This window comes from Eublepharis macularius, chromosome 4 (assembly GCF_028583425.1).
Source record: "Eublepharis macularius isolate TG4126 chromosome 4, MPM_Emac_v1.0, whole genome shotgun sequence".
Lineage (NCBI taxonomy): Eukaryota > Metazoa > Chordata > Lepidosauria > Squamata > Eublepharidae > Eublepharis > Eublepharis macularius.
The window spans coordinates 35,108,411-35,132,896 of NC_072793.1; the positions used below are offsets into that span (position 1 = coordinate 35,108,411).

Here is a 24,486-nt window from a genome sequence, read left to right on the forward strand (position 1 = left end):
AAGAGTTGTTCAGGGCAAGAAGAGCAGGCAAGGTTGCAACTGCTCATGTTTAAAGATGTATGATTTATTCCTGCTTCCAGCTGCTTCCCCAGCAGTAAGCATTCTGGCTTAAAGGAGGTGGTATTCACCACCATCCCCTGCTCCCGGTGTGGGGAGATTTATGCTCCTAAAATGTAGAGATATCTTTCCCAATAGAGCTTGCCCGATATCTCAGTGAACATATTCCTCATTACAGCCCTGCTCAAGGTCACATCTCCGAGCAAGGAAATATTTTTGGGCTCTACAGAAACATATTTTCATTTACTTCTGTGGCACAGAAGGAAACAGTTTATCCTTCTTCCACAAGGACTACAATGAAAGTGGGCAGGAATGTTCATGAAAAGGTAAACATGTTTGTGTGATGAAGATGTGGGCCCAGCAGAAGTGGTATAGAATAGTATCAATTTTCACAATACAATAGTGTGATTGTGTGGTAATTGCAAAGAGTGCATGGACAAGCAAGCAGATAAATGTACATCTAGTGAGAATTCAAAAGAAAGACACTTTCACCAAGACAATGAAATGTGGGACAAGGATAGCAAGATATGTCTCTAAAAAGTAATCACAGTTTTATAGTTAATCAATTCCTTGGTAAGAATGTGTCTGTGAATATAGAACAAATCGCTTTGTGGTGGCAGAACACATGTTCCGCAGAAAAACATGACAATGGAGACCAGGTCAGTTTTCAACATATTTTGTTACTTAAACCTAACACTAGGAGTGTGGCTTCTGGAATTCTCAAGCCGAAACTATCCACAAAAATAACTGTTTGGGATTCATTACTGTGATTTTCCAGCACAGTTACACAAATCTGGGATTCTTGAGCATTAAAAACAACCCCCCCCCCAAATCCACATGCCTTTTCATGTTCAGTTGCTTACCATCAGCAGCAGGCATCTTGTTTTTTCTTCAATTTTCTGACTTTCCCCCCCAGGCAGTGAGTGGCCCGATGAAGGAGGCTCCTGGCCAGCACAAGCTAGGTGCAGGGCCTGTCAGAGTTGCAGTTCTGGTTCACTCCTTCTCTTTTCTTCCCACCTTTGTGGGGGTGGGGTCTTTTTTCCTCTGCAAACTGGTAGGGCATCTTGTTCATGGGCCTGTAGAATCGGACCCTTTGGTTCAATTTACTTGAAGCCTGGGGGTTCTTTAGTGGACAGGCAGCACTCACTCCCCCACAACTTTGATGCAATTTGGTTGAAAAACAGCCCCTGTGGCCCCTCCTCAACCCCCCCACAGGGAATAATAGCAGAGCTGCGGGTCTCCTTCCTTCCCTCCTTTATGGGGGTGGAGCCCTTTTTGGATAGCTGGGGGCACCTCATTCAGGAATTGGAGCCCTCAGTCCAATGTGCTTCAAACTTGGGGAGGGGGGTTAGTGGACAGGTGGCCCTAGTTTCCCTGCAACGTTTTTGTCATTTGTTTGAAAATCAGCCACTCTAGCCCCCCCACCTGAAAAAGTTCCCCATAAAGAATAACGGCAGAGCTGTGGTTCTGCTTCCATCCCTCTTCCCTCCCTTTGTGAAAAGAAACAAACAACAGACCACAACAAGGAGGGCAAATTCAGAATTTTCAATGGAAAGATAATTTTTAATTATTTTATTTTATTTGTCATTTATAGTCCGCCTTTCTCACCGAGACTCAAGGCGGATTACACAGTGTGAAATTAGTACAGTCACTTTCAAGGACATTTCCATAAACAATGTAAATAAACACAGTTTTACAAATTGTGCTCCAGTCACTGTAAGAGTAGGCAAATAAAATGAATGCAGATAGTTTTTTTAAAAAAAACTGGTGGCTGGCCTGTGCTCTCCTGCCAGGCTGCTGATTGATTCCCAGCACCCATAAGCAGTTTTGCTTTAGAAATAATCCAAACCTACTAGATTATTCTAAAACAGAGTATCTTCATAATGTCTGGTGTGCTGATGTGGGTTGCTGATCTCATCAGCACAAGTCGACACACAAACAGTGAAATCCTAAGTAGAGATACACCAATCTAAGCTCATTGAAATCCCTGTTTAGGATTTCACTGTAAATCTTGATCCAGATGCGGTTGAGGCTTGCTGCTCACTGCTGGGGCTGGATTTTATGAACACATGAAGCTGCCTCAGATCAAATCAGACCATAGGTATGCCTAGCTTAGTACCGTCTCACCTGATTAGCATCAGTTCTCCCAAGTCTCAAGAAGAAAAGTGCCTCTCCCAACACCTGAGATCCTTTCACAGGAAATGCTGCATTTATTAAAAGTGTAGATCCTACATGGGGATATCAGTTTTAATACATGTGTATGGCTTCTGTTTCTCAATATTTTCATGTGTTCAACCCCCCCACCCCTGGAGGTTCTTGCATAGACTGTGTCTCTCCAACTGCTTGCACAAAGGATTTCCAAACAATTCCCTTTCCCCAGCACTCCTCTTTCTGAGGATATTGCCTCTGTGACTCTGTTCTCCCTCCTGACCCATCCCTCCAAATGTCATGGTTACATTAGCCTGATTTGAGATCCGTTTCAAAATTCTGTACTATGAATGACATGCTGTCTTGATTACATTAACATCAAGAGGCAGCGAAAGGGACAAGGTGAGTCAGCTCAACTTGTGCATACATATATAGTGCTGATTTAGGATGTACTCTGGGTGGATAAAAGTATATTACCTTCTGCATACATATTCTGCTCAAAACAAGGATTTGACAGAGATTAGGTCGTTGAGCCAAAGCATGAGCACAAGCCAGCGTGATTTAGTAGACAGAAGGTTAGTTGGCACATGCGTGTTCATCATTTAATGACAGCACATCAAGTGATGATTTGCATGTGCGAACACAAGCCATGTACACCAATCGTTTAAAATATCATTTTAGGTAAAAGACAATTCTCAAAACAAAGGGACTGACTTTTCTGGTGTGAAGAAAGGTGGGGGAAAGTCAGGAAGAAAGGAGAGAAAAGCAAATAACAAAAAAGCACATTAAGAGAAAAAGAGAATAAAAGGGAATACATACAACCATGTAGGAATAAAATACAAAGTTATCGCTGGCAGCAGAGCAGCAAGAGAAGCTTAATACTACAAGCACTAAGGAAAAAAAGTACTTTGTAAACCCATTCATTGGTCATATTATATCAATTTCTGAGCCGTCCCAGGAAACTATTTGTTGAGGATTAGGATAATTTTTTAAAAATAAAAAAATAAAATTAAAAGAACTATGATACAAAATGTGCATCAGAAAAGTCTGGGGTTTAACATCACCATTCCTTGATCCAGTCTGTATTTTAGACTGTTCTGGATTAACCACTAATTAATCTACTCTAGAATTTAGTGGACTTGAAGGACAAAAAGGAAAACTCTAGGAGTAAGTTAAGTGTAGTTGCTGTTGTAAGTTAGACATAGAAGGAATCTTTTAGTACAGTCTGCATTTGTCTAAAACGACTGCCTCCTGAGTAAGTTCCATGCCTGGTCTTCTGGATATAACAAATAGAAGCTCCTTTTGCATGACAAGCACATATCTAAAACCACCAACAGAGATTTCATGTCAGCTTATACACAAGACTTTTCACTGGAGTTGGTTCACACATGCAGCTCCCAACCATGAAGTTTAATAAAATACAAAGGAATTAAGCAATCTACATAAATCAGTTAACTCCTGAGTACTGATCTTGGAAATCAAGAGTTCTGAACCCACAGGATCTTCCTAGCAATCATTTATGTCACTTCAAGGACCCTCTGGTCTGTCCTAGCTCTACTAACCAGGTCTTGTTTGTGAAGGTCCAGAAAGATTAATGGAGGGATATTTTATCTTTGCCTCATCCACTCAGGAACAAAAGGCTAAACTAAACATGGTAGGGGCAGCCAGATTTATTTACTTACATAACTTTCCCATTTGATTTCTCATTCCAAACCTAACCCCAGTCTGCCGATTTTTAAAAAAATCACACAATGGCGGGGTGCAACCCCATCCAGAATGGGTGACATCTGAAATCCATGTCTGATCTTCTGCTCACCACCAGTAGCTCTGTCTTTTTGGGATTAAGCTTCAGTTTATTAGTCGGCATCCTTCCAAAACTGCACCTAGGCACCAGTTCAGGGTTTCTACAGCCTCCCTGGGATCAGCCAGAAGCACGAGATAGAACTGAGTGCATATTGGTGACAATCCATCTCATATCTCTGGAGGACCTCACCTGGACCGATTCCGCACAGCTTACCTGAAGCTGGAACATTGCGGAACATGCTGGAAAAATACACGGAAGGTCGCATTTTCTTGCCCGAGTTTTGCGCAACATCGCAAAACTGGTGGTTTCATGTAGATATTAAAGACCATAGGGAACAAGATGGAACCTTATGGGACCCCATAGGCCAATGGCCAAGTGTGATTTATTGTGACATTTGAATTCAGAAAACACAGTTAGTTGAATATTCCACCCGCACATCCATCTGGCCTCAAAAATGGCAGTATAGGGAGGGTGTCCTCCTTGCCGAGAAGTGGAGAGGAAGGAAGAAACTGATCAACTGGACAAACCTTAGTTTTAAACTAATCACAGTTATGATGTCTGACTATACCATGGCCGATTCCAGACGGCCCTCCCCATGCCGAAACGTCGCGCGAAAAATACGAAATATCGCGTTTTCTCGCGCGACGACACGCCGTCATGCAACGTCGCACAAAACTCGCGCAAGAAAACATGATATTTTGCATTTTCCGCGCGATGACGCGCGACGTTTCGGCATGGGGAGGGCCGTCTGGAATCATGTATCTCTACTGGAATATGCCCTATAAGTAACTACTAGTGCTCTACTCATTGGAGCTTACTCCCAAGCAAATGTCTTAAGCTTGCACTGTAAACGGTCACTTCATTTTCTTCTGCCCACTGAGCCCTATGCTCACCTCCCAAAATTAATCTGTTAACCAGTTGGTATTACTTCCACTGGCAAATATGCACACCTACGACTTATGCATGTTTGACTTTGCTAAATACACTGCTACAGTTTTGACTGGAGCTGAAACAGACTGGTGGTTTCTAGTACTACCTTTTGTCTGATGTACAGTCCAGCAGAAACAAGTTCCACTACGTTGATTTCATTTACAAAGTGAAATATTTCATAAAGATGTGGCTTTCAAATCCACATCCAAGTGTCATTAATGCACATTGTAGTGGCAAATGTTTCCTCCACTTCAGTTTGCAACAGTGGAAGGAGATCATGGGATAGGGGCCAGGGGTAGTGGTAAAATGGATTAGCTTTGGAGCTTGCCATAAATGTTTCTCCTTTAATATAGTCACTGCTTTCTTTTACCAGTTGCATGGGCTCCTTTTGGTATTTGTCCGTGATTGGGATCTTGGTAGTGATAATAATTCTAATTAACTGGGGAACCTGTTTTATTTGTTACACCTGCTCTTTTCTTTTTCCTGTGTGTTTGTGTTATGTGCTGTCAAGTTGCCTCTGACCTATGGCGACCCTATGAATGAAAGACCTCCAAAATGTCCTATCATTAACAGACCCGTTTGGATCTGGAAACTGGAGGACGTGGCTTCTTTTATTGAGTCAAGTTATCTCATTTTAGGTCTTCCTCTTTTCCTACTGCCTTCTACTTTTCCTAGCATTATTGATTTTTCCAGATAATCCCATCTTGTGACCAAAGTACGATAGCCTCAGTTTTGTCATTTTAGCTTCTAGGGAGAATCCAGACTTGATTTGATCTAGTACCCACTTATTTGTCTTTTTCCTACTTCCTCTCTATTACTTCCCATGCCTTTCCCAGTCCTGTCAGTTTTGGACCATACACTATATGAGGCCTCAGTACAAGAATTGTGCTAAGCTTTAAGTATTAGGTCTAAGGGAAATGTTTGCAAAGAGAAGACCACTAAGGTGGATGCTAGAGGACGGACCAGCACAGGGAATACGTGTTGGGGATTCAGTTGTATGTATCCACAATCATCTTGCTTTATTACCACTAACAGAATTTAATCTCTGCAAAATAAGTAGGGGAAATAACTTAGCTAATGCCACCTGGGGAAGCGTTTTAAGCAATCAAATTACATTAGTGGAATTCATTTGCCCTTGATGTTTATAAGACTGTTTATACCAGACCTAAAAGAGTGTTTCCGAATTCTCCAATATATATGGTTCCCCAAAGCTATTTCAACATGGATAGGCTTAATCCTATTTTTATATTTATTTATTCTACAATTTTTATCCCATTTGGAGCCCTCTGAACAAGCTCTCAAGGTGGCTAAAAATCAAGTTTAAATTCATAAAAAACAATAAAACAGAACATTAAAACAATTTCTAAAGCACAAGCATTAACATTAGCCAAACATTTTCCTGAACAGCAAAATCTGAATCAATTTGCTTAAAGGGGGAAAAAACCCTCAGTAGTAGGGTTGTCAGTCTCCCAGGTGACGGCTGGGGATCTCCCAGCATTACAATAGATCTCCAAATGACAGGGATCAATTCCCCTGTAGAAAATGGCTGCTTTGGAGGGTGGATTCTATGGCATTATATCCTGCGGAGAGCTGTCTCCACCCCAAACGCTGTCCTCTCCAGCCTCTAGACAGATTAGTGCCTCACTCAGAGTGGTGAACAATTCAGTGTTATTATTATCCCCACAATGCAGCTGGGGAGCTGGGGATGAGAAGAGTGGCTTACCCAAGGCCACCTACTGAGCTCATGGCAGGCAGGGCCATATTATTCCTAAGGCTGACTAGGCCGAAGCCTAGGTGCCCCGCAGGGACGAGGTGGCCTGTCAATTTTTTTTGCCGAGGCACACCTCCATATAAATTACAATTAATTGATTATCTTATATAACCTGTTAATAAGATAACTGCTTCCTTACTGAAGTGAAACAAATTGTCTCTTATATTAAAACAATTATCCATAAATTATATATTTTAATGAAAAATAAACACTTTATTCACTTCAAAATATTACACTATTGAACAATTATACCCCCAAAATGTGCTTTCCTGAGGAATTCTACTCATGCAATAAAAATATTTTAAAAATATGAATAGATTTCTTCAGGAGACCCTCAAAATGGATACAGGGCTATGTACTGCGGTCTAGTACCTAGTGTAACAGGGTCAGGCTGTCTGCTATTGTGGGGTGAAAAACTGAGGAGCTGGAGGGGGCACGAAAGACCTGAAAGCCCAGGAGCCTGGCCATGAGTTAATATGGCCCTGATGGCAGTAGTGGGATTCTAACCAGTAGAGTGCTGATTCACAGCTGAACCACTCAACCACTGTGCTACAACATCAGTTTGTTGGGCGGGCGGGGGGGGGGGGGCTGCTACCTGCCTGCCTGCCTGCCTGCCTGAATGCTGTCCCCGGTGTCGACTGTTTAGTTAGCCTCTCGTACAAACAAGGACGTTAAGTGAAGGGTTGACCGTGTATCTCCCAGGCGAACGGCACGAAAGCAGCCTAATTGACCGGACTGTGCCCACAGTGACCACTAGATGGCAGCCCATTCCCAGTTTCACCACGTCTCTGCTTTGCCTTAGAGCCGTGAATCCTTCCCCGGTGGAGACAATGCAGCCGGCTCGCAAGATTAAAACGGAGTGTTTTGGGTGTCCGGGATGATACGCGGCAGCTGCCGGACTGGGATGGAGCGGCTCCCTTTAACCACTGCCTCTCCAGCTGTGATCCGCAGCCGGCTCTCCCGTAGGAAGCAATCGCTGGAAATGGCACCTGCCTGGAAGCGCTGAAGCTTGGAGAGGGACAAGGAAGCAGGATTTGCTCTAGGATTTGTGCCGAGGTGAACCTGGGGGAGGGGGGTGGAAGAAAGTGGCTGTGATGAAGAACCCCGTGTGGAGAAGTGGCGGTGGGTCTAGGTGTCTCCCACCTGGGCGGGAGTGGATCTAATTCTTGGAGAAGGGAGGGATGCCGCCTTTTCTGCGATCTGCTTCCAAAATGTGACTTACAATCGAGCCACTACCAGCCAGCTCTCCTCTCCTCTTTCTTCTGAAGCGGCATTTGTTAAGAGGAAAACAGCAACAGACAGAACACCTAGGAGGGGAAACAAAGATCCGGTTTCCTTTCTACATGTGGATTTATTGGGGCTCTTCTACGCTCCTTCTCTGTACATGTCCTCTAGAGCCTCTGCCCACCGTGAGCTCCGTGTAACAGTTGCAATTGGATGGCTTACTTGGCTGCTTGCTTTCCTTTTTCTCCCCTAAAAAAGCAGGAAGTTTGAACAATGCTCACAGTGAACTCAGATGGGAAAATAATGGTCAGAAGATGTCTCGTCACGTTGAGGCCTTTTAGGTAAAGCTCTCTTCTAAAGCTTCCTGCCCGCCCTGCTGCTTGGAAGGGGTGGGGGCCACTCCCTTCCAAATGGCATGCTGCCCGTGCCAACTGTTGGGTGGGCTAATGGGAGAGCCCCTTAGAGAGTGGGTCAGCATGGTTGTAAGCGAAGCGAGTTGGCTTGGAACTTGACCCAGTGAAAAGGGGAACGGTGCATCCATTTCTGCCTATTATGCTGGGATTTGCTGGGGGTTAGTTTCAGGTGTCTTGGAGCAAAACTAATCCTTGTAATGATTTGTAGGGGTCTGGGGGATCATCGATTTAATATTAAACTTCTGCATGGTGTCTTTAGATTCATTGGTGAAAACCAACTTAATAGTTATTCCAGCTCCATACCTGTTTTTGCAGATTAGAATCTGTTATTTTTTACACTGCAGTCCTAAACAGAGTTATACTTTTCTAAACCCATTGCCTTTGATGGACTTAGGAGGGTGTAACTCTGCTTAGGATTGCGTTATTAATCTCTGCGTAATTCAGGCATTTCCACTGTTACTCACTACATTGTCTGTAAAGTTTTATGATTGTACTGCAGTTGATCCATCCATCCATCCAGGTCATTAGGGTGCTGTTCCTCTTTGGTTTATGTCTTACGTTCACGCTGGGCCTTTCCTGTTCTTCTGATGTTTCTTTTCTCTAAATGATGTAAGAGGTTTTGAAGTTTATTTCCTAACTGCTCTGAAGAGACATCCTTTTGATTTGTGCCATTTAAGGGGTAAGAAATGGAAACGATCATAGTAGCCAAGAGTGAATACAAAAGGGTGTAAAACATAATAGCAAGATAAACTGCTTGAGCCTTCCCAGGTGGAATTTGAAGCATATGTTAGGGAAGCTAAATTAAGGATTATGGGTTTCTATCTTCAACCTGAAGTAGTTTACTTATTGCAGAAGGAATGTGTTGTTGTGCTATGTTGTGTCTGGACTTCTCCGTCCAGTGGCAGATCAACACACTGTGGCAGGTGGAAGTAACTCTCTAGGACTGAACTCCAAAAATCAAAGCAAGGCTATGAAAGGGACGTGAAGAGGGGAATGGATTACAATGTCTACCCGCTGCTAAAGGAATACTGTGTTGTTCCATGACGTTCCATTACAGGTTGGGCGCTCTTTGGAAAATAGAGCTATGCCATGGCGGTTTCAGATCAGATGTCTGTCGGAGAGTTGAAGTGGCCTGGAGACTTGGCTAGTATTACTTCAGGGAAGCTTGGGGTGCACCAAATAAGTGCTGTTCTTGATTACTTCGGCTATGTCTACTAAGATAGGCTCACTAGTGGTTATCTGACAAAAGAAACGAAAACAGAAATTAGGTCGACGAAGGTTCTGCGAGTAGCCCATTGGCCGTGGAGCTCAGTGGCCTTCCGTACAAGGGACAGGTTTGTGGCTTATAGGCAGAGTGAAGAGTCTGAAACAACAGGCTGCTGGTAAAATAAGGCAAGACTGCGAGTAGCTTGTGTTGGTTGCAGGTAAATCAGATCAGCAGAACACTACACATGGCAAATAACGTCCAAGCTTTCAGGCTCACCAGAATGTTCATTAGTATATGAAATACAAACAGGGGAAACACAAGGGCTGTGGGGACATCTCATTTCTCCTCCCCCACTATTTCCTTTTCCCTGGAAGCCCCCATAGCCTCTCCCCTTTTCCTGCTTCCTTCTCTCCATCCCACCCCTTAGCCAACCTACGTGTATCCCCCCCCCCTTTTCAGCTTTCCTTCCGTCCCCCAGCAGCCTCTCCATAGGAAAACTTTACAGTTCTGGCCACTGGGCTGGATTGAGCACCGATGCACATTGGGGAAACCTCAAAAGAGTTGTGGGGGCATCTTACTTTCCCCTGTATTCTTCTTTCCAGCCTATTTTCCTCCTCTGTATCCTCACCTTTCCCTGGTTTCTTTTCTCCTTCCCACTCACCCACCCACCTTTATCTGCCTCCACATATTGAAAGTCAGTGTGGGGTAGTGGTTAGAGTTTCTGACTAGGATCTGGAAGACTCAGGTTCAAATCCCCACTCTGCCATGGAAGCTTGCTGGGTGGCCTTGGGCCAGCCACACACATTCAGCTTAACCTGCTTTATTGTGGGGTTGCCAGCTCCAGGTTGGGAAATTCCTGGAGGTTTAGGGGTGGAGCCTGGAGATGGCAAGGTTTGGGAAGTGGCTTCAGCAGGATATAATGCCATGGAGTCCAAAGCAGCTGTTTTACTTCTAGGGAATACCCAGAAGTGACAATTTTGAAGGGTGGGTGCATGCCCTTCTCTGGGCTCGATGACATCACTTCTGGAAGTGATGTCATCATACCTCCCCTGTGGGGAGTGTGTCCACTGTGTGCTGGCCTGGGAGTTTTCTTGCCTCCTGGGGCCTTTCCCCCCACCAGCCAGGTGAGTGGCAGCAGGGGGCAAAGGCTGGGGGATCCCCCACCACCACCGGGGGAGCTGGAAGCCCTAAGCTCAAGGAATCACTGGGAGCTCTATGGTGCTGGTGATTTCTAGAGTTACCCTCCATCACTGACAGGTTTTCCCCAGAAGTGATGTAACAATACATGTGATAACTGCCAATTTTTTAAAAATGTCACCTGCTGGTGGTGGCGGCAACCGGACCTGGGGGCAGAGGATTCCCCAACCTTGACCAGGGGTCTGGCAAACTCACACAGTCCACCTTCCAAAGCAATCATTTTCTCTGGGGGAACTGATCTTTGTCATCTGGTGATCGGTTATAATTCTGGGAGATCTCCAGGCTGCAGCAGAAGATTGGCAACCATGATTTCTCCACTTTATCCTCACAACAGCCCTGTGACTTAAGTTAGGCTGAGATTGTGTGACTGGCCCAAAGTCACCTAGTGAGCTACCACAGCCTATTGGGATTTGAACACTTTATAGTAACCGTATATTGTTAGAAGTGCCTGAATTTGCTTTGTTAATTAGTTTTATATTTTTATGATGTTTTAATGGAAATTTTATGTTGTAAGCCACCCTGAGGCAGTTCTCGGGGAGGGTGGGGTACAAATTGAATTAAATAAATACATAAATAAATAAAAACCTGGGCCTCTCGGATCCTAATCTGAATCTGTAACCGCTGTATTGCATTGGCTCCCATGGGGTGGCTGTAGGCAGTACAAGCAACTGGGCTTGGGTTGTGTGGTAGCAAATTGCCTGTGTGTTTGCCTAATTTATTACATTGTGTTGGTCTGTAGACCTTACTGTTGTGGGTTGTTTGTCACATACTCTTGTTAACACACAGTGTTGCCCTCTGTATTTGCTTTTGTGGTTGCTGCTGGGCCTGTCTGCAATGTGTCCTTCCTACAAAGGCCAAAACAGTTCTGGAAAGGGCCCTGCCCACTCATGTTATTCTTAACACATGGGACCATGTTAAGAATTAGATATATTGAATATAGATACAGGTGGGAATGAAAAAATAAGTTGTTTTAAAGGCATGGCAGCAAAGCCCAAGGTCTTGAGCTGGTCATCTTAAAATGAAAAACAGGTTATGCTGCAGACTAAATTGGATTAGTAGCAACAGGGTTTCAGAGATGAAGGCAAATTGGGTAGTATTACTCAGGGAATCGAGGAATCAGGAGGACACCCAGCACCCTGATCGTCCTCAGGTCTCTCTGCCAGGAAAAGGTTCCACTGAGTTCAGTGGGACTTAATTACAAATAAATGTGCTTAAGAGTCTGGGATATATTGCTGTACAGATTGCAGGCCTCCAAGAATTACAACTGGTCTCCAGATGAAAGAAATCAGTTCCCCTGGAGAAAATAGCTGCTTCTGAGGGTGGGCTGTATGGCATGATATCCCACTGAATTCTCTCTCATCCCCAACCCCGCCCCCCCTTCCCAGGCTTCACCTCTAAAATCCTCAGGGATTTCCCAACCCAGAGTTGGCAACCCTATTTGTGGAAGATTTGTGAATGGCCAGAGTGGGGGCAGGGCTTTTTTTCAGGGGGAACGTGGGGGAACGGAGTTTCGGAACCTCTTGAAAATGGTCACATGGCTGGTGGCCCCACCCCCTGATCTCCAGACAGAGGGGAGTTTAGATTGCTCAATCTCAACTTCCCTCTGTCTGGAGATCAGGGGGTGGGGCCACCAGCCATGTGACCATTTTCTCTGCGGGCAACCCACTGAGTTCCACCACCTCTTTTCCCAGAAAAAAAGCCCTGAGTGGGGCAATGGCTTATTGTCAGAGCATTTCCTATGCATGTAGAAGGTCCCAACCAAGTTCAGTCTCCAGTTAAATGGGTCAGTTAGTAGGTGATATGCAAAGCTTCTGCCTGTCAGAGTAGACAGTACTTACATTAATGGACCACATGATCTGACTCACTATGAGGCAGCTTCAGGCATTCAAAATGGCGGCCTGAAACTTTTCCCTCTGCACTTGGGTCCTATCAGGGCATATGGACCCTGGCATCAAGCCTGATTATAAGCAAGGTCCCCTGGCAGCCAAACTGGGGAATGGGGTATCTGTGGTGGGTGGCGGCGGGTGCTAATTTGCACATGCTGTCCTTCGTACTCCCACTTTACCAAAAATGACATCATTTTAACGACAACAACAACAACTGCACTTATATACCGCTCTTCTAGACAGACTAAGGCCCCACCCAGAGAGGTGAATAGGGTTGCCAGCTCCAATTTAGGAAATTCCTGGAGATCTGGGGTGGTGGTGGTGGTAAAACCTGGAGAAACCTGGAGAAAGTGGGGTTTGGGGAGGGAAAAGACTTTGGCATGGCATTATTCCATAGAAAAGTAGCCATTTTCTCCAGGGGAACGGATCTCTGTGGCTAGACGGAAAGAAGGGCGAGCGAGAGTGAGGTTCCTGGCCAAAACTGTGGATTGCTGAAGTCTTAAGAGTTAGGTGAAGAATTCTGCTTTCACTGTATTTTTCAGATAGACCTCTAAGATTTTTTTGTATGTGTATTCCTGCTAATGAAAAATGAAAAAGCAACCAGGACATGTTTGAAAATACATGCATCATATGGGTACAAGAGGTGACGGTGGTCCTTGTGGAATGCATTCTGGGTGACCAAACCCTGTTGCTGTGTCAGACAGTCCCAACATATTTTGAAAATGTGAATTCTACAAAAACACATCCTGCTAGTAGAATGGTCTGGGAACTGTGAGTGTCTGCTGCTCAATGTTGAGGTTACTCGTGGACAAAGAGGTTATTTGAGCAATTTCTTCCTTTCTGATGAGCTTCTAAACAATGTGCCAATCCTGATGTTGTTAAAGATTGTGGCAAAGCTGATTGAAGTGAGGCAAGAAGATGAGCCCAAAGCCGCCAGGTTGGGGGTTGCATGCAAAAACTGGGTGGAAGGATTTGTCTCAGTAGCCATTCACTAGTTGTGCCAGTTGCGTCAAGAACTATACACAACCATCAGTGAGAGCTGCCGCTTTCTGTCTTGTTGACTGATGCTTGATTTAATAGAATAGCAGAACCAGGCTTGTCATGCTAGCTAAACTGAAAGGTGGCAGGATTGGAGACTGGCCAGAGTAGGCCAGTCATTTGGCTACCATTATGGCAAAAAAGCTGATGTGGTTTAAGCTAACAGTGGGCCAATTTTCCCATTGGATTTACATGTACAAAATGTATAGTTGCATGTAATGACAAGTGCTTTTGTGGTGTATGTTTGTGGAAGCGGATGTGCCAGTGCGTTCCATTTCTCTTTGCTCTACATGTATTGGGAACCCCACATTCGGAAGTGTTTATATGAGCATTCTCAGCGCTGGCAATTCAAATATTAGAAAAATACTTGTACTTCTATGAGCATATAGAGAAATGTAGTACAAGAAATTTTTGTAATGCGTTGATATATCTGCTTTTCCTAAACGCTCAAGCAGTTTATATACAACACTTTCTGAAATACGGTAATAGCTTAAAAACATCCGAAGGTCAAAATAAAACTATTCTTGGCTAAAAGCCCTCCTAAATGACATTGCCTTGCACAAAGCACTGGATGGTGACGTGGACTCTACAGCTTTCGTAAAAAGGGGCCTCCTGGGGCACCATAGAGACTAACAGAATTGATTCTAGCATTAGCTTACATGAGTCAGAGCTTACTTCATTAGATGCATTATTATTAACTGCTTTTATGGCATTCATTAGCTGACCCAATAATTGCTGAGTCTTGATCTGTAAATATTAAGTGCCAAGGAGGCTCTCAAACTATATTCAGATTAAATCGAATAGTGCACACGAAGAATTCTGTGTTCTTTGCAAATATATTAAATATACAGGTCATACTGAGCATTAAAAAGATTTAACCCTCTTCCACCCTTTGCTGCAATTCCCTTTCACATTGTTCTATATCTGATGACAGTACATTTAGAGTGCAATCCTCAAGTGAGTAACTTCAGTCTAAATCTATTGATTCTAGTGGTCTTAAACTAGTTAGGATTATACTATTTACCCCATCTAGGGTTGCCAGGTCCCCTAATCCCCTGGGTGGGATGTTGGAGGCCTGGCACCTACCTTTGGTGTTCCTCTCATGTGCATACAGAGTGTGTATGCACGTTCCCGGGCTGTGTGATGATGTCACTTCCAGGAAGTGACGTCATCACACAGCCCACATGCCTCCGTGGGAGCACTTCTGCACTCTGTAGAAGGGCCGAATCGGGCCTGAATTGGCCCGAATTGGGCCACTGGGGCATGCAGGAGTGTTCCCACGCTCCTCAGCAGCCTGATTTGGCCGGAATTGGGTCACTGCAGTGCGCAGGAGCACACTGCACCACCCAGGAATGTGCCCGGGAGGTGCATTCCCCCCAACTGGTCAGGTAAGTGGGGCAGGGGGTGGAGGGTGGGCGCAGGGGATCCCCTGCCCCCAGTGTGGGACTGGCAACCCTAACCCCATCCTCCCTTCAAAGAGCTCGATGCAGTGCGTACATTTTTCCCTCTCCTCTATTTTATCTTCACAACAATGCTGTGGGGAAAGTTAAGCTAAGACTGACTGGTCCAAGATCACCCAGTCAGTTTCATGGTGAGTGGAGATTTGGATGTCTCCCTCCCCAGGCTTAGTTCATTCTGACTACTAAACCTGACTGGCTCTTGGTCTTGTATTGGCTATGATCTGCCATTCTAATCCCAGAAATACGTGCTAGGTACTTTAAACTTAATTTTCAAAAGTGTCTGTTCAGGTGGTGATGTAATAACGAAGCAAAGACGTAAGCTGTGTTGAACAGGTTCTCTGGAGAGGCAGCATAAACATGTTCTAAATAAATACAATAAAACAAAAACTCTAAACTAGACTCTAGAACTTACCAGAAACTTTCCTGTTTGGAAGCCAGATCCATTCAACATATGTAAATGTAACCCAAATGTGGGGTTGCCAGTCCCCCACTGGGGGCAGGGGAACCCTGGCCCCCTCCCCCCCTCCTGCTTACCTGGCCGGCAGGGGGGAATGCACCTCCTGGATGTGCTCCTGGGCAGCGCGGTGTACTCCCATGTGCTGCAGCAGCCTGATTCGGGAGCAGGAGTTCTGCATGATGATGTCACTTCCTTTGCGAGTGTGTGAGGGAGCAGCTGAATGTAGGTGCCGGGCCTCCTACCTCCCACCCGGGGGGTAGGGGGATCTGGCAACCCTACCCAAATGGTATAAAACTAGTAAAAGGATTGTAAGTCAGCTAAGTTTGCCAACCTCCAGGTATAGCATGGAGATCTCATGGAATTACAACCCACCCACAGAGATTAGTTCCCCTCAAGAAAATGGCTACTTTGCAGGGTGGATGCTATAGCATTAGATCCTTCCCCATCCAAAATTCCACCCTCCTCAGGCTCCACTGTTAAAATCGTCAGGAATGTCACAACTCAAAGTTGGTAACTACAAAAAGTGCTACTGCTGAACATAGCATTGAGACATAATGCCAAGCTTGATATATAATTGCAAAAATGGTTTTTCTCTGGGATGTTCTCTGTGTAGGTAGGGATGGGTTCATGGATTGCAAATGTATGGAGGTACAATAGCCTTTCTACCAGTAACACAGAAGGGATCCCCAATGGGGACCCCTTGGCTGCTATAGTGCTTACTAATACCTTTCCTGGCACCCACCATGATTTTAGATAGTGGCTGGGCCTGGTGGGGCTTTTGTCCAGCAAGGCATCTGAGAAAAAGGCTCATGTAAAGGGAATAGCCAGGAGGAGAAGCATTTTGTCTGTACTTTTGCATAAGTATGTGCGATACCTGCAAAATGAAGACAGATACAGCCAGATGAGGGTTTCTTAGCTTGCTCAATATGTTTCCCTCCACCACTGTATCCATTCACAGTGATCCACCAGAACTGTTTCAAGTGAAAGCTGCTTCAAGCAGGTGAAGTTCAGAACTCTGCAGAACCCTCCTCAGCCCACTATGATACGTTTGCTGAACAATTTACAGATAAAATTGCCTACACTCATTTGGAATTGGATGCAGTCATTGATTCAGCTATGTTCTCTGATGTTGCCAGATCATGTTTGCTTTGATAACTTTCAGTTATTGCAACTTGAGCATGGATAGGATGCTTGGAATACTTTATTCTACCACACCCTCTTGACTCTTGCTCTTTTTGTCATATCATATCATCAATATATGTATTAGTTAATATGGCCTCATCTGAGGATACTTAAATCCATGGATTGAGGCCATGGAGACAAAAAACGGCTCTGCCAACTTAAGTGACACCCCAGGATTGCAGGAAAATTTGAATACTTTAAAAAAAGGGGGGGGGGAATTAAAGTCCTCCCAAACAGAGGAACATTATCTGTGCTTGTACAGACAACATGAAGGTTCTGTAGTGAGAATTGCCCCTGTAGAGGCCGGGCATCGGCTCTGTCCCATTGTTGACTTGGTCAGATGTAAACACAGCTGGCCTGGAAGTGGTGCCATGCCATGTGACAGCGGGGTGGGAGGGGGAGCTGCTGCCAGCAGCAGTATGGACCAGGTAGCCACTGGTGGTGGCACTGTGGATGTGCTGGCTGCCAAGTGGGTGGCCCAGTAGCAAGAGGGGACACAAAAAGGATGGGATTTCCCTCCTCACATCTTGCAAGACTCCCACTTTTACATATAACTCAAAAGAGGGAAATGACTGGCTGGATCCTTCAGAGAGGGAGTTGTCCCAAATGCCTCGAAGTAAAACTACTCCTAAAGAAGTTTTCTCATGGATAATCACAAATCTTTCCTTTAGGGAAATGTACTTTAGAAGGTGGTAGCAGTGTAACTACAAACATTCCTTCATGAAACAGGTTTTCTGGACCCATTTCAATTAGTTTCTGGCCTGAGTTTGGCACCTAAACCACCTTGGTTTTTCTGACAGACAGCCTGTTCTAGGAGAGAGGAGTAGATGGATTTCTTGTTGATTCTCTTAGATTCTCTCTGTCAGAGGTGTTCCATACCATGGTCCGTGATATCTTTTGGGACTGGACTGGAAGTGGGCACCATACTCTAGAGGTCCAACTTTTTCACGGAAGGTGGATTCCAGAAGGTGATGTTGAGGGGGGAATATATGTCTGCTCCCAGGCAGCTGTGCTGTAGGCTCCCTTTGGTTCTCCCTTGCTTTTTAACCTCTACATGAAATGAAGTCACTGGCGGAGGCCACCAGGGGATTTGGAGTGAGGTGCCATCAGTATGCTAATGAGACTCGACAGGAGTTCTCTCTTAAGCTGAGTAAGGCAATGGAGGAGCTGAGCAGGCCTGAAAGCAGTAATGTGCTGAATAAAAGTGAATACTCTGAAGCTCAATCCAATCAAAATGGAGGTACATGCAGGTTTTTTTGGATGCTCAAGTGGAATCCTCAAGTGGCCTTTGGTTGGTGCACCAGCGGCACTGTTTCCTGGAAAGACATGACCTGGTTACAGTTATCCTTGTTTTGGTTACATCAAGCCTCCGTTAATGTGCTGTACCTTTCAAGACTGAAACATCAGTGGGCCCAAAATGCTGCAGCAAGTGTATTAACAGGAACATTATGCGGTGATTATATTTTCCCTGAGAGCTGCATTGATTGCTTGTTTCTTTCCAAGTGTAATTTAAAGTTCTAATTTTATCCTTTAAAGCCATATGGTACCTGGGCTAAGGATACTCGAAAGACTGTCTCTTCCCTTATGAATTGGTTCTCATCACAGGTTCTTCTGAAGGTGCTCCCACCTTCTCCTGTGAGGCAGGTGATGACATGGGTAAGGCCTTCTCAGTGACAGCACCGTGTCAGTGGAACTTTCCCTTCTTTGAAATGTGCACATTTCTCTCTCTCTGTTTAGGCATCAGGTGAAGACTTCGTTCTTTTGTTTTTTAATCTTTTCTTAAAGATTGAAATGGGGTGTGGCTTTGATGGTGTGCTGTGTAGAAGCCATTATCTGTTGCTCCCATGTCTCTTGCTCTTAAAATAACTTTAACTTATTAATTTGAAGCAAATTAGTCTTGGAAAATGCCACCCAAGGCTTCAAAGGCTAAACAGAAACTAAAGAATGTCGGGGGAGCTTCTTCATTAGAGGACTTTTTTGCTTCAGCAGAAGCAGCCAGCACCTCCATAGTCTCGTCGAGCCACGGATATATTAACGATGCAGGCTCGCTCCTAACAACAACGTTCTTACTAGAAGCCTTGAAGAAACAGCGTCAAGAATTAAAACAAGATATGATGGACATAATAATGATATGATAGCCCCTTTAGCTCACCGTATGGATGAACTGGAGACTCAGCATAAGCAAACTGCTCAGAAAGCAGAAGAAGCCTTAAAGAAAGTTGCTGGCTTGGAAAAAAAGATGGGAATAACTTCTCAAGATGGCTGGTCCAGAGAAAAAGGCTGATTCCACACACATTGGATAATGTACTTTCAATGCCCTTTATCAATCATTTGAGGTGGATTTTTTGTTCCGCACACAAAAAAAATCCGTTCCAAATGATCTATAAAGAGGATTGGAAGTGCATTATTCAACATGTGCGGAATTACTCACAATCATGATACTGGATTCTCGTTTAAGAGATAAAAATTTAAAATTTCGTGGGTTTCCATCAAATGCTGAAGCAGCAACGGAACTCACTATTTTTATGGCGTCCTGGATAGCTACTTAGCTAAAACTGGAGGAGGGGGTGATGCCTTTAATTGCGAGAGCTTACCAAGTTGTAGAGCCAGATTGACGGGGGGGCAGGGGGGTAGTCTGCCCCCGGTGCCACCAAAGGGGGTGCTGGGCGCAGCTGCCAGCCACTGGGAGCCTGCCGGCAGCAGCGTGGGTAGCTGAGCAGAGGGGGGGGAGGCCGCCCATGCCATTTGCCTGCCCTGCAGGACAGGGAGCACGTGGCAAGCCGGCCACCCCCTCAGCGGGGCAGGTGAATGGCACAGGTGGCCTTCCAGCCGCCTGCACTGCCGCTGCCAGCTCCATGGCACACCGTGCCAATATTTCTGAAGCAGCCTCTCCTGCTGATTACCAGACCAGGAGGAAAATCTTGATGGAAGCACGCCAGCTGAACGGCTTGGAATTCCAAGGAAGTAAGATATCTGTATTTCCTGACCTACCTTCAGAAATGCTCAAGAATCGTGGAGACTTAAAACCCACTATTTCTAAACTGCAGGCAGCTGGGGTTAAATATTGTTGGCTATGCTCTGGCAAAATGTTTGTGGAGTATAACCAAGCTCAGTATGTTGCATATGACCATGCTTCTGAAGCAGCTCTACTATCTGCACGGGGACTGTCTACTTTAGAGCAAGTGGGAACTAGAGCTGAAAAAAGACTCAGTCTCCATTGACTTCAGCTAAAAGCAACAAATGTTCTGTTACTGAAGAAGCAGAATATGGAGAAATAGAAATAGAGGGACTCTTAAGTTCTAAATTCTGAAAAGTCTGGAGATGTTTCAACTAGTAAGCTGAATATGTAACATTCTTGAATTTTCTGTATGCAAGGAGCTGGGGGATATGGGTAGCAATGAGGTATGTGCTCCCACATCACAGGTCTATGGGTGGGGCAGAATTTCTTTTTTTGGTCTTCTTTCCCAGCCCATCACTTTGGCTTCCCTAGACCTGCTCAGTTTTTTCGAGTCTCTGTACATATACCTAAGAACATAAGAACATAGCCATGTTGGATCAGGCCAATGGCCCATCCAACGCTCTGTGTCACAGTGGCCAAAAAACCAGGTGTCATCAGGAGGTCTGCCAGTGGGGAAGGGACACTAGAAGCCCTCCCACTGATTACCCCCCCCCCCCCAAAAAACACCAAGAATACAGAGCATCACTGCCCTAGACAGAGAGTTCCATCTATACCTTGTGGCTAATAGCCACTGATGGACCTCTGTTCCATATGTTGATCCAATCCCCTCTTGAAGCTGTCTGTGCTTGAAGCTGCCACCACCTCCTGAGGCAGTGAATTCCATGTGTTAATCACTCACCTGTCTGATAATTAGTTGTATTATATGGTTCAATACAAGAAGATAGAAGATCTCGAAGAACCTGAGAAATTAGAGATTGTTGATTGTATCCTATCATTTAGAAATGATCATGCTGTAAAGTTAAGTTAGGGAAAAAGAAGAACATAGCTTAAATACAGGACCAGCAATGATACTGTGCTATCACTATCTAATGTTAACTTCAAGTTAGGGTGGGTGTGTATTGTAGATTCTCTATAAGGACTTGAAATAATATACTTCAAATGTATTTCTGTTTGGTTCTGCATTGTAATTAATTAGTTGTATATGGTTCTTCAATAAAACTTTAAAAAAAAAAGACTGAAATTGCTGTTGCATTTTATTCCCCCACCCCCAAGATTTAATTTGTATGCTATACATGCTCTGTCTTGAACTAGTCCTGCTTTAAATTCTGTTGAAATGGCTATCGTGTATTTTAATGTTTTTGTGATTTGTTGAAAACAACAGTGAACTTGAGGGGAATCAGAGTAACTACAGTTTAAGGAAGTAAATATAATAAGCTTCTAGAGTCACACTCTGCATGCATTCCTAAGAACGATTTCTTGGGAGTAAACCCCACTGAATAAAACAAGTAGATCTGTTCCAGATTTCTCCTTCTGGCTGTTAATAACACATTTTGTAAACTGTCCTGAGTGGGCATTAAGTTGTCCTGAACGGCGATAGATAAATTGAATGTTGTTATTATTATGTTATTACTGCTGTTAATATATTAGGAATGCTTCCATTTATCGTTGCTTCTTAACATGGGAGGGGGAGGGTCCTTTCAGCAATTTTGCGAACTCCAGACATGTTGTGAGATGGAAGCCAGATACTAAGGAGGTGGTTGTTTTTGCTTCCGGACAACCAGAGTGAACTGAATGACCCAATCACCATATTGGCCCATACATCTAAAAGTTCTTGTAAGTCACGTCTTCTGCTCCTTTCAGGTGCTCCAGGCATTGATGTTTCTTTCCTCTGAAAAGCATTTGCAGTCTTGAAGTTTCTGTTTTTATAATGAGATTCTATACCATGCAACTCCTTTTGACTATTTTTCTTTTTTCAGTTAATTATGAGGAGTTCCCCCCTCTTCTTTTTTCCTCTTTTCCAATGGTCTAAATTAGTAATTAAATGCAGTGTTTAACCATCATTCCTTGCCAGAGTATAATTATGAAACTTCAGATGCATAAACAAGGTCTCACATAATGATGAGTTACTTAACAATGGAAAGAATCTGAAGAAAAACCAGGATCCACTCTGATAATTAAATATGCCAGCCCATCCCCCTGGTATTACTTCATTAAATTTTGCTGTTGGAGAAGAGGAGGTTATTGCTGAAGTGGGTGAATAGTGTAGAGCCGGAAAGATAGATGATCACTTAGGAGTGACCAGTCACTCTCCAAGCAATTAAAAGTACATCTCTGACTCTGTTTCTCTTTCAGTGCTGCTGTAATCGTTTGGTTATCTTTTCCTTTAGCGCTACCACAGCAGCTGTATTTCTTTTCTCCTGCAGGGCAATTTACAGTTTGGGGTGGTGATGGTGGGTTGCTTTGGGAAACAGCAGAGGAAAGGTTCTTCCACATGAGCTTTGCAGATCTGTTCTGAAAGGCTATACAATTTTTGCCAGTCACCATTTTGTGACTGGCTTCACCCTCTGAGCCACCATTTTGTGACTGGCTTCACCCTCTGAGCCACCATTTTGTGACTGGCTTCACCCTCTGAGCCACCATTTTGTGACTGGCTTCACCCACCGAGCCACCGCTTTGTAGCTCCCAAGGCTCTTGAAAAAAAAAACAACTAAATAGCATCCAGAAACACAAGTCTGCCCTCCCTTGTCACTCCATAATGTAGCATTCCCATTAAGCTGTAGTTTTAATTCCTTATTTTAAGAGCTCGCCACAGATAGCCTTGTACTGTAGTCCTAAATGAAAAGTGTGTGTGTGCGTGAGTGGCCGGGGGGGGGGGGAGAATAGTAGTATAAGAAAGGGGTGCTGTCTAATGTGGGATAGGAGGATTTCTGCCATATTGCTACTTGCACTGATCCTGCTAGCCTTTGAATTTATATTTGGATTAGTTGGCAACAAACAATATTAGGCCATACATTGTCCATGTATGTCTTACGAATGCCTGATGTGTGGAATTGGCATACCTGATGCTTGGAGAGAATTCTCATTCTGAAACCTATGAGGTTCTTATTCAGAGATGAGTCAGTGAAGGAACTGTGTAGAATATGTAGTGGCTGGATCCAGTCTCAGTGTTGGACTCCTATATCTTTATCTACAAGAAGTAGTCAAAGGCCAATGGGAGTAATTTGTTTCAGAGTCATGAACTGGGAAGATCCAAGGGGAAAAAATATAACCTCTTGAGCAATTACTGTAACTTTTTGCTCCAGCAGATTGGCTTTCTTAATTTAATCCAAGCAATTGACCTTAAGACTGACATTTAAAATTAAGAGGGAAAGCTGTTGCATGTTCTTTTGGTATCTTCTACATTTGACCAATAAAAATGTTCCTTCTTTTCGTAGCTTTTGTACTCTGTGACAGCCTCCTAATTTATGCTCATGTTTTTAGGCCTTGAATCAAGATTCCTCTAGCCTCTACTCTAGCAAATGACTTGTGAATGTGTTAATCCCAGGGCATAGAGTTCTCTTTGGGCACAGAAAGGTATGGGGTGGACCTCAGCTTCTCTGATTGGCCGCAAACAGAAAACCTTCGGACTGGCCAAGTGGCATTAATAGTAGCAATGCAGGGATTCTTAATGATTTCCACAGCTATGGAGCTTCTGCTTCCCGGAAGCATGCCAAAATTCAAGCCTGAGCTGCTTCCAGACGGTCTTTTGTTGATTCGTGTTAGGCTGATGCAAATTAATTTTAGTCCATGCTATATTCCATTTTATTGGTTTGGAGCCCTAAAACATTTCAGAAATAAATGGCAACTGTGCAGAAGTACTACTGTGAAATTCATTTCAGGAGGGGCTAGTACAGGAGAACCTTTCACACTGTCTGCCTCTGAAGGTTTGTGGCATATAACAACAACAACATTCGATTTATATACTGCCCTTCAGGACAACTTAATGCCCACTCAGAGCGGTTTACAAAGTATGTCATTATTATCCTCACAACAAAACACCCTGTGAGGTGGATGGGGCTGAGAGAGCTCCAGAGAACTGTGACTAGCCCAAGGTCACCCAGCTGGCTTCAAGTGGAGGAGTGGGGAATCAAACCTGGCTCTCCAGATTAGAGTCCCGCGCTCTTAACCACTACACCAAATTTTCATTTCTAAGTACAATGTATTTGTCTGCCTGAGGGAAGTGCTCTGTTTCCTTCCAGCTGACACAATGTTCAATCTTGCCCAGCCCACGGCCCATTCAGTTTAGCGATGAACCAGAACCTGTGAAGTTTGATGGCTTTGTCATTTCTTATTTGGTGCATCAACGAAATCACTTCATAGTCACTGCCTAAAGTTAATTTAATTACCTAGCATGTAAAAACACGTAACTGTGGTACAGTAAAAAAAAAATTCTTTAATATAGCATCTAATAGTCCTTTTCAGGCAACAGATAAAGGTAGATTGAGTGTATGGAGGCAGGATCACTGAAAGGTGTGAAAATGTATAAGCTGTATAACGCAATCAGGTATCCTGTAAAATGCAGTGTCCCCATTTGTGCATGCAGAGCCTGTGCTCATACAGTTGAACGCATGAGAACTCCGGAGGTCAGGGTGGGGCCTGGTATAGCGTTGCCAACTTCCAGGTGGTGGCTGGAGATCTCCCTGAATTACAACTGATCTCCAGGCCACAGAGACCAGTTCCTCTGGAAAAAATGGCTGCTTTGGAGGGTGGACTC

At 44.3% G+C, this 24,486-nt stretch overlaps 1 protein-coding gene across 2 annotated transcripts in view; it reads left to right on the plus strand.

Annotated features, from left to right (window-relative positions):
- The first annotated feature begins 8,207 nt into the window (after positions 1 to 8,207).
- The window catches only part of MGAT5B (alpha-1,6-mannosylglycoprotein 6-beta-N-acetylglucosaminyltransferase B), a 268,434-nt gene continuing 252,155 nt past the window's right edge, over positions 8,208 to 24,486 (plus strand). For both annotated transcript variants that reach the window (XM_054978295.1, XM_054978294.1), the window contains exon 1: positions 8,208 to 8,275. In XM_054978295.1, coding sequence (XP_054834270.1) covers positions 8,208 to 8,275 — 68 coding nt within the window. The remainder of the gene's footprint in view (positions 8,276 to 24,486) is intronic.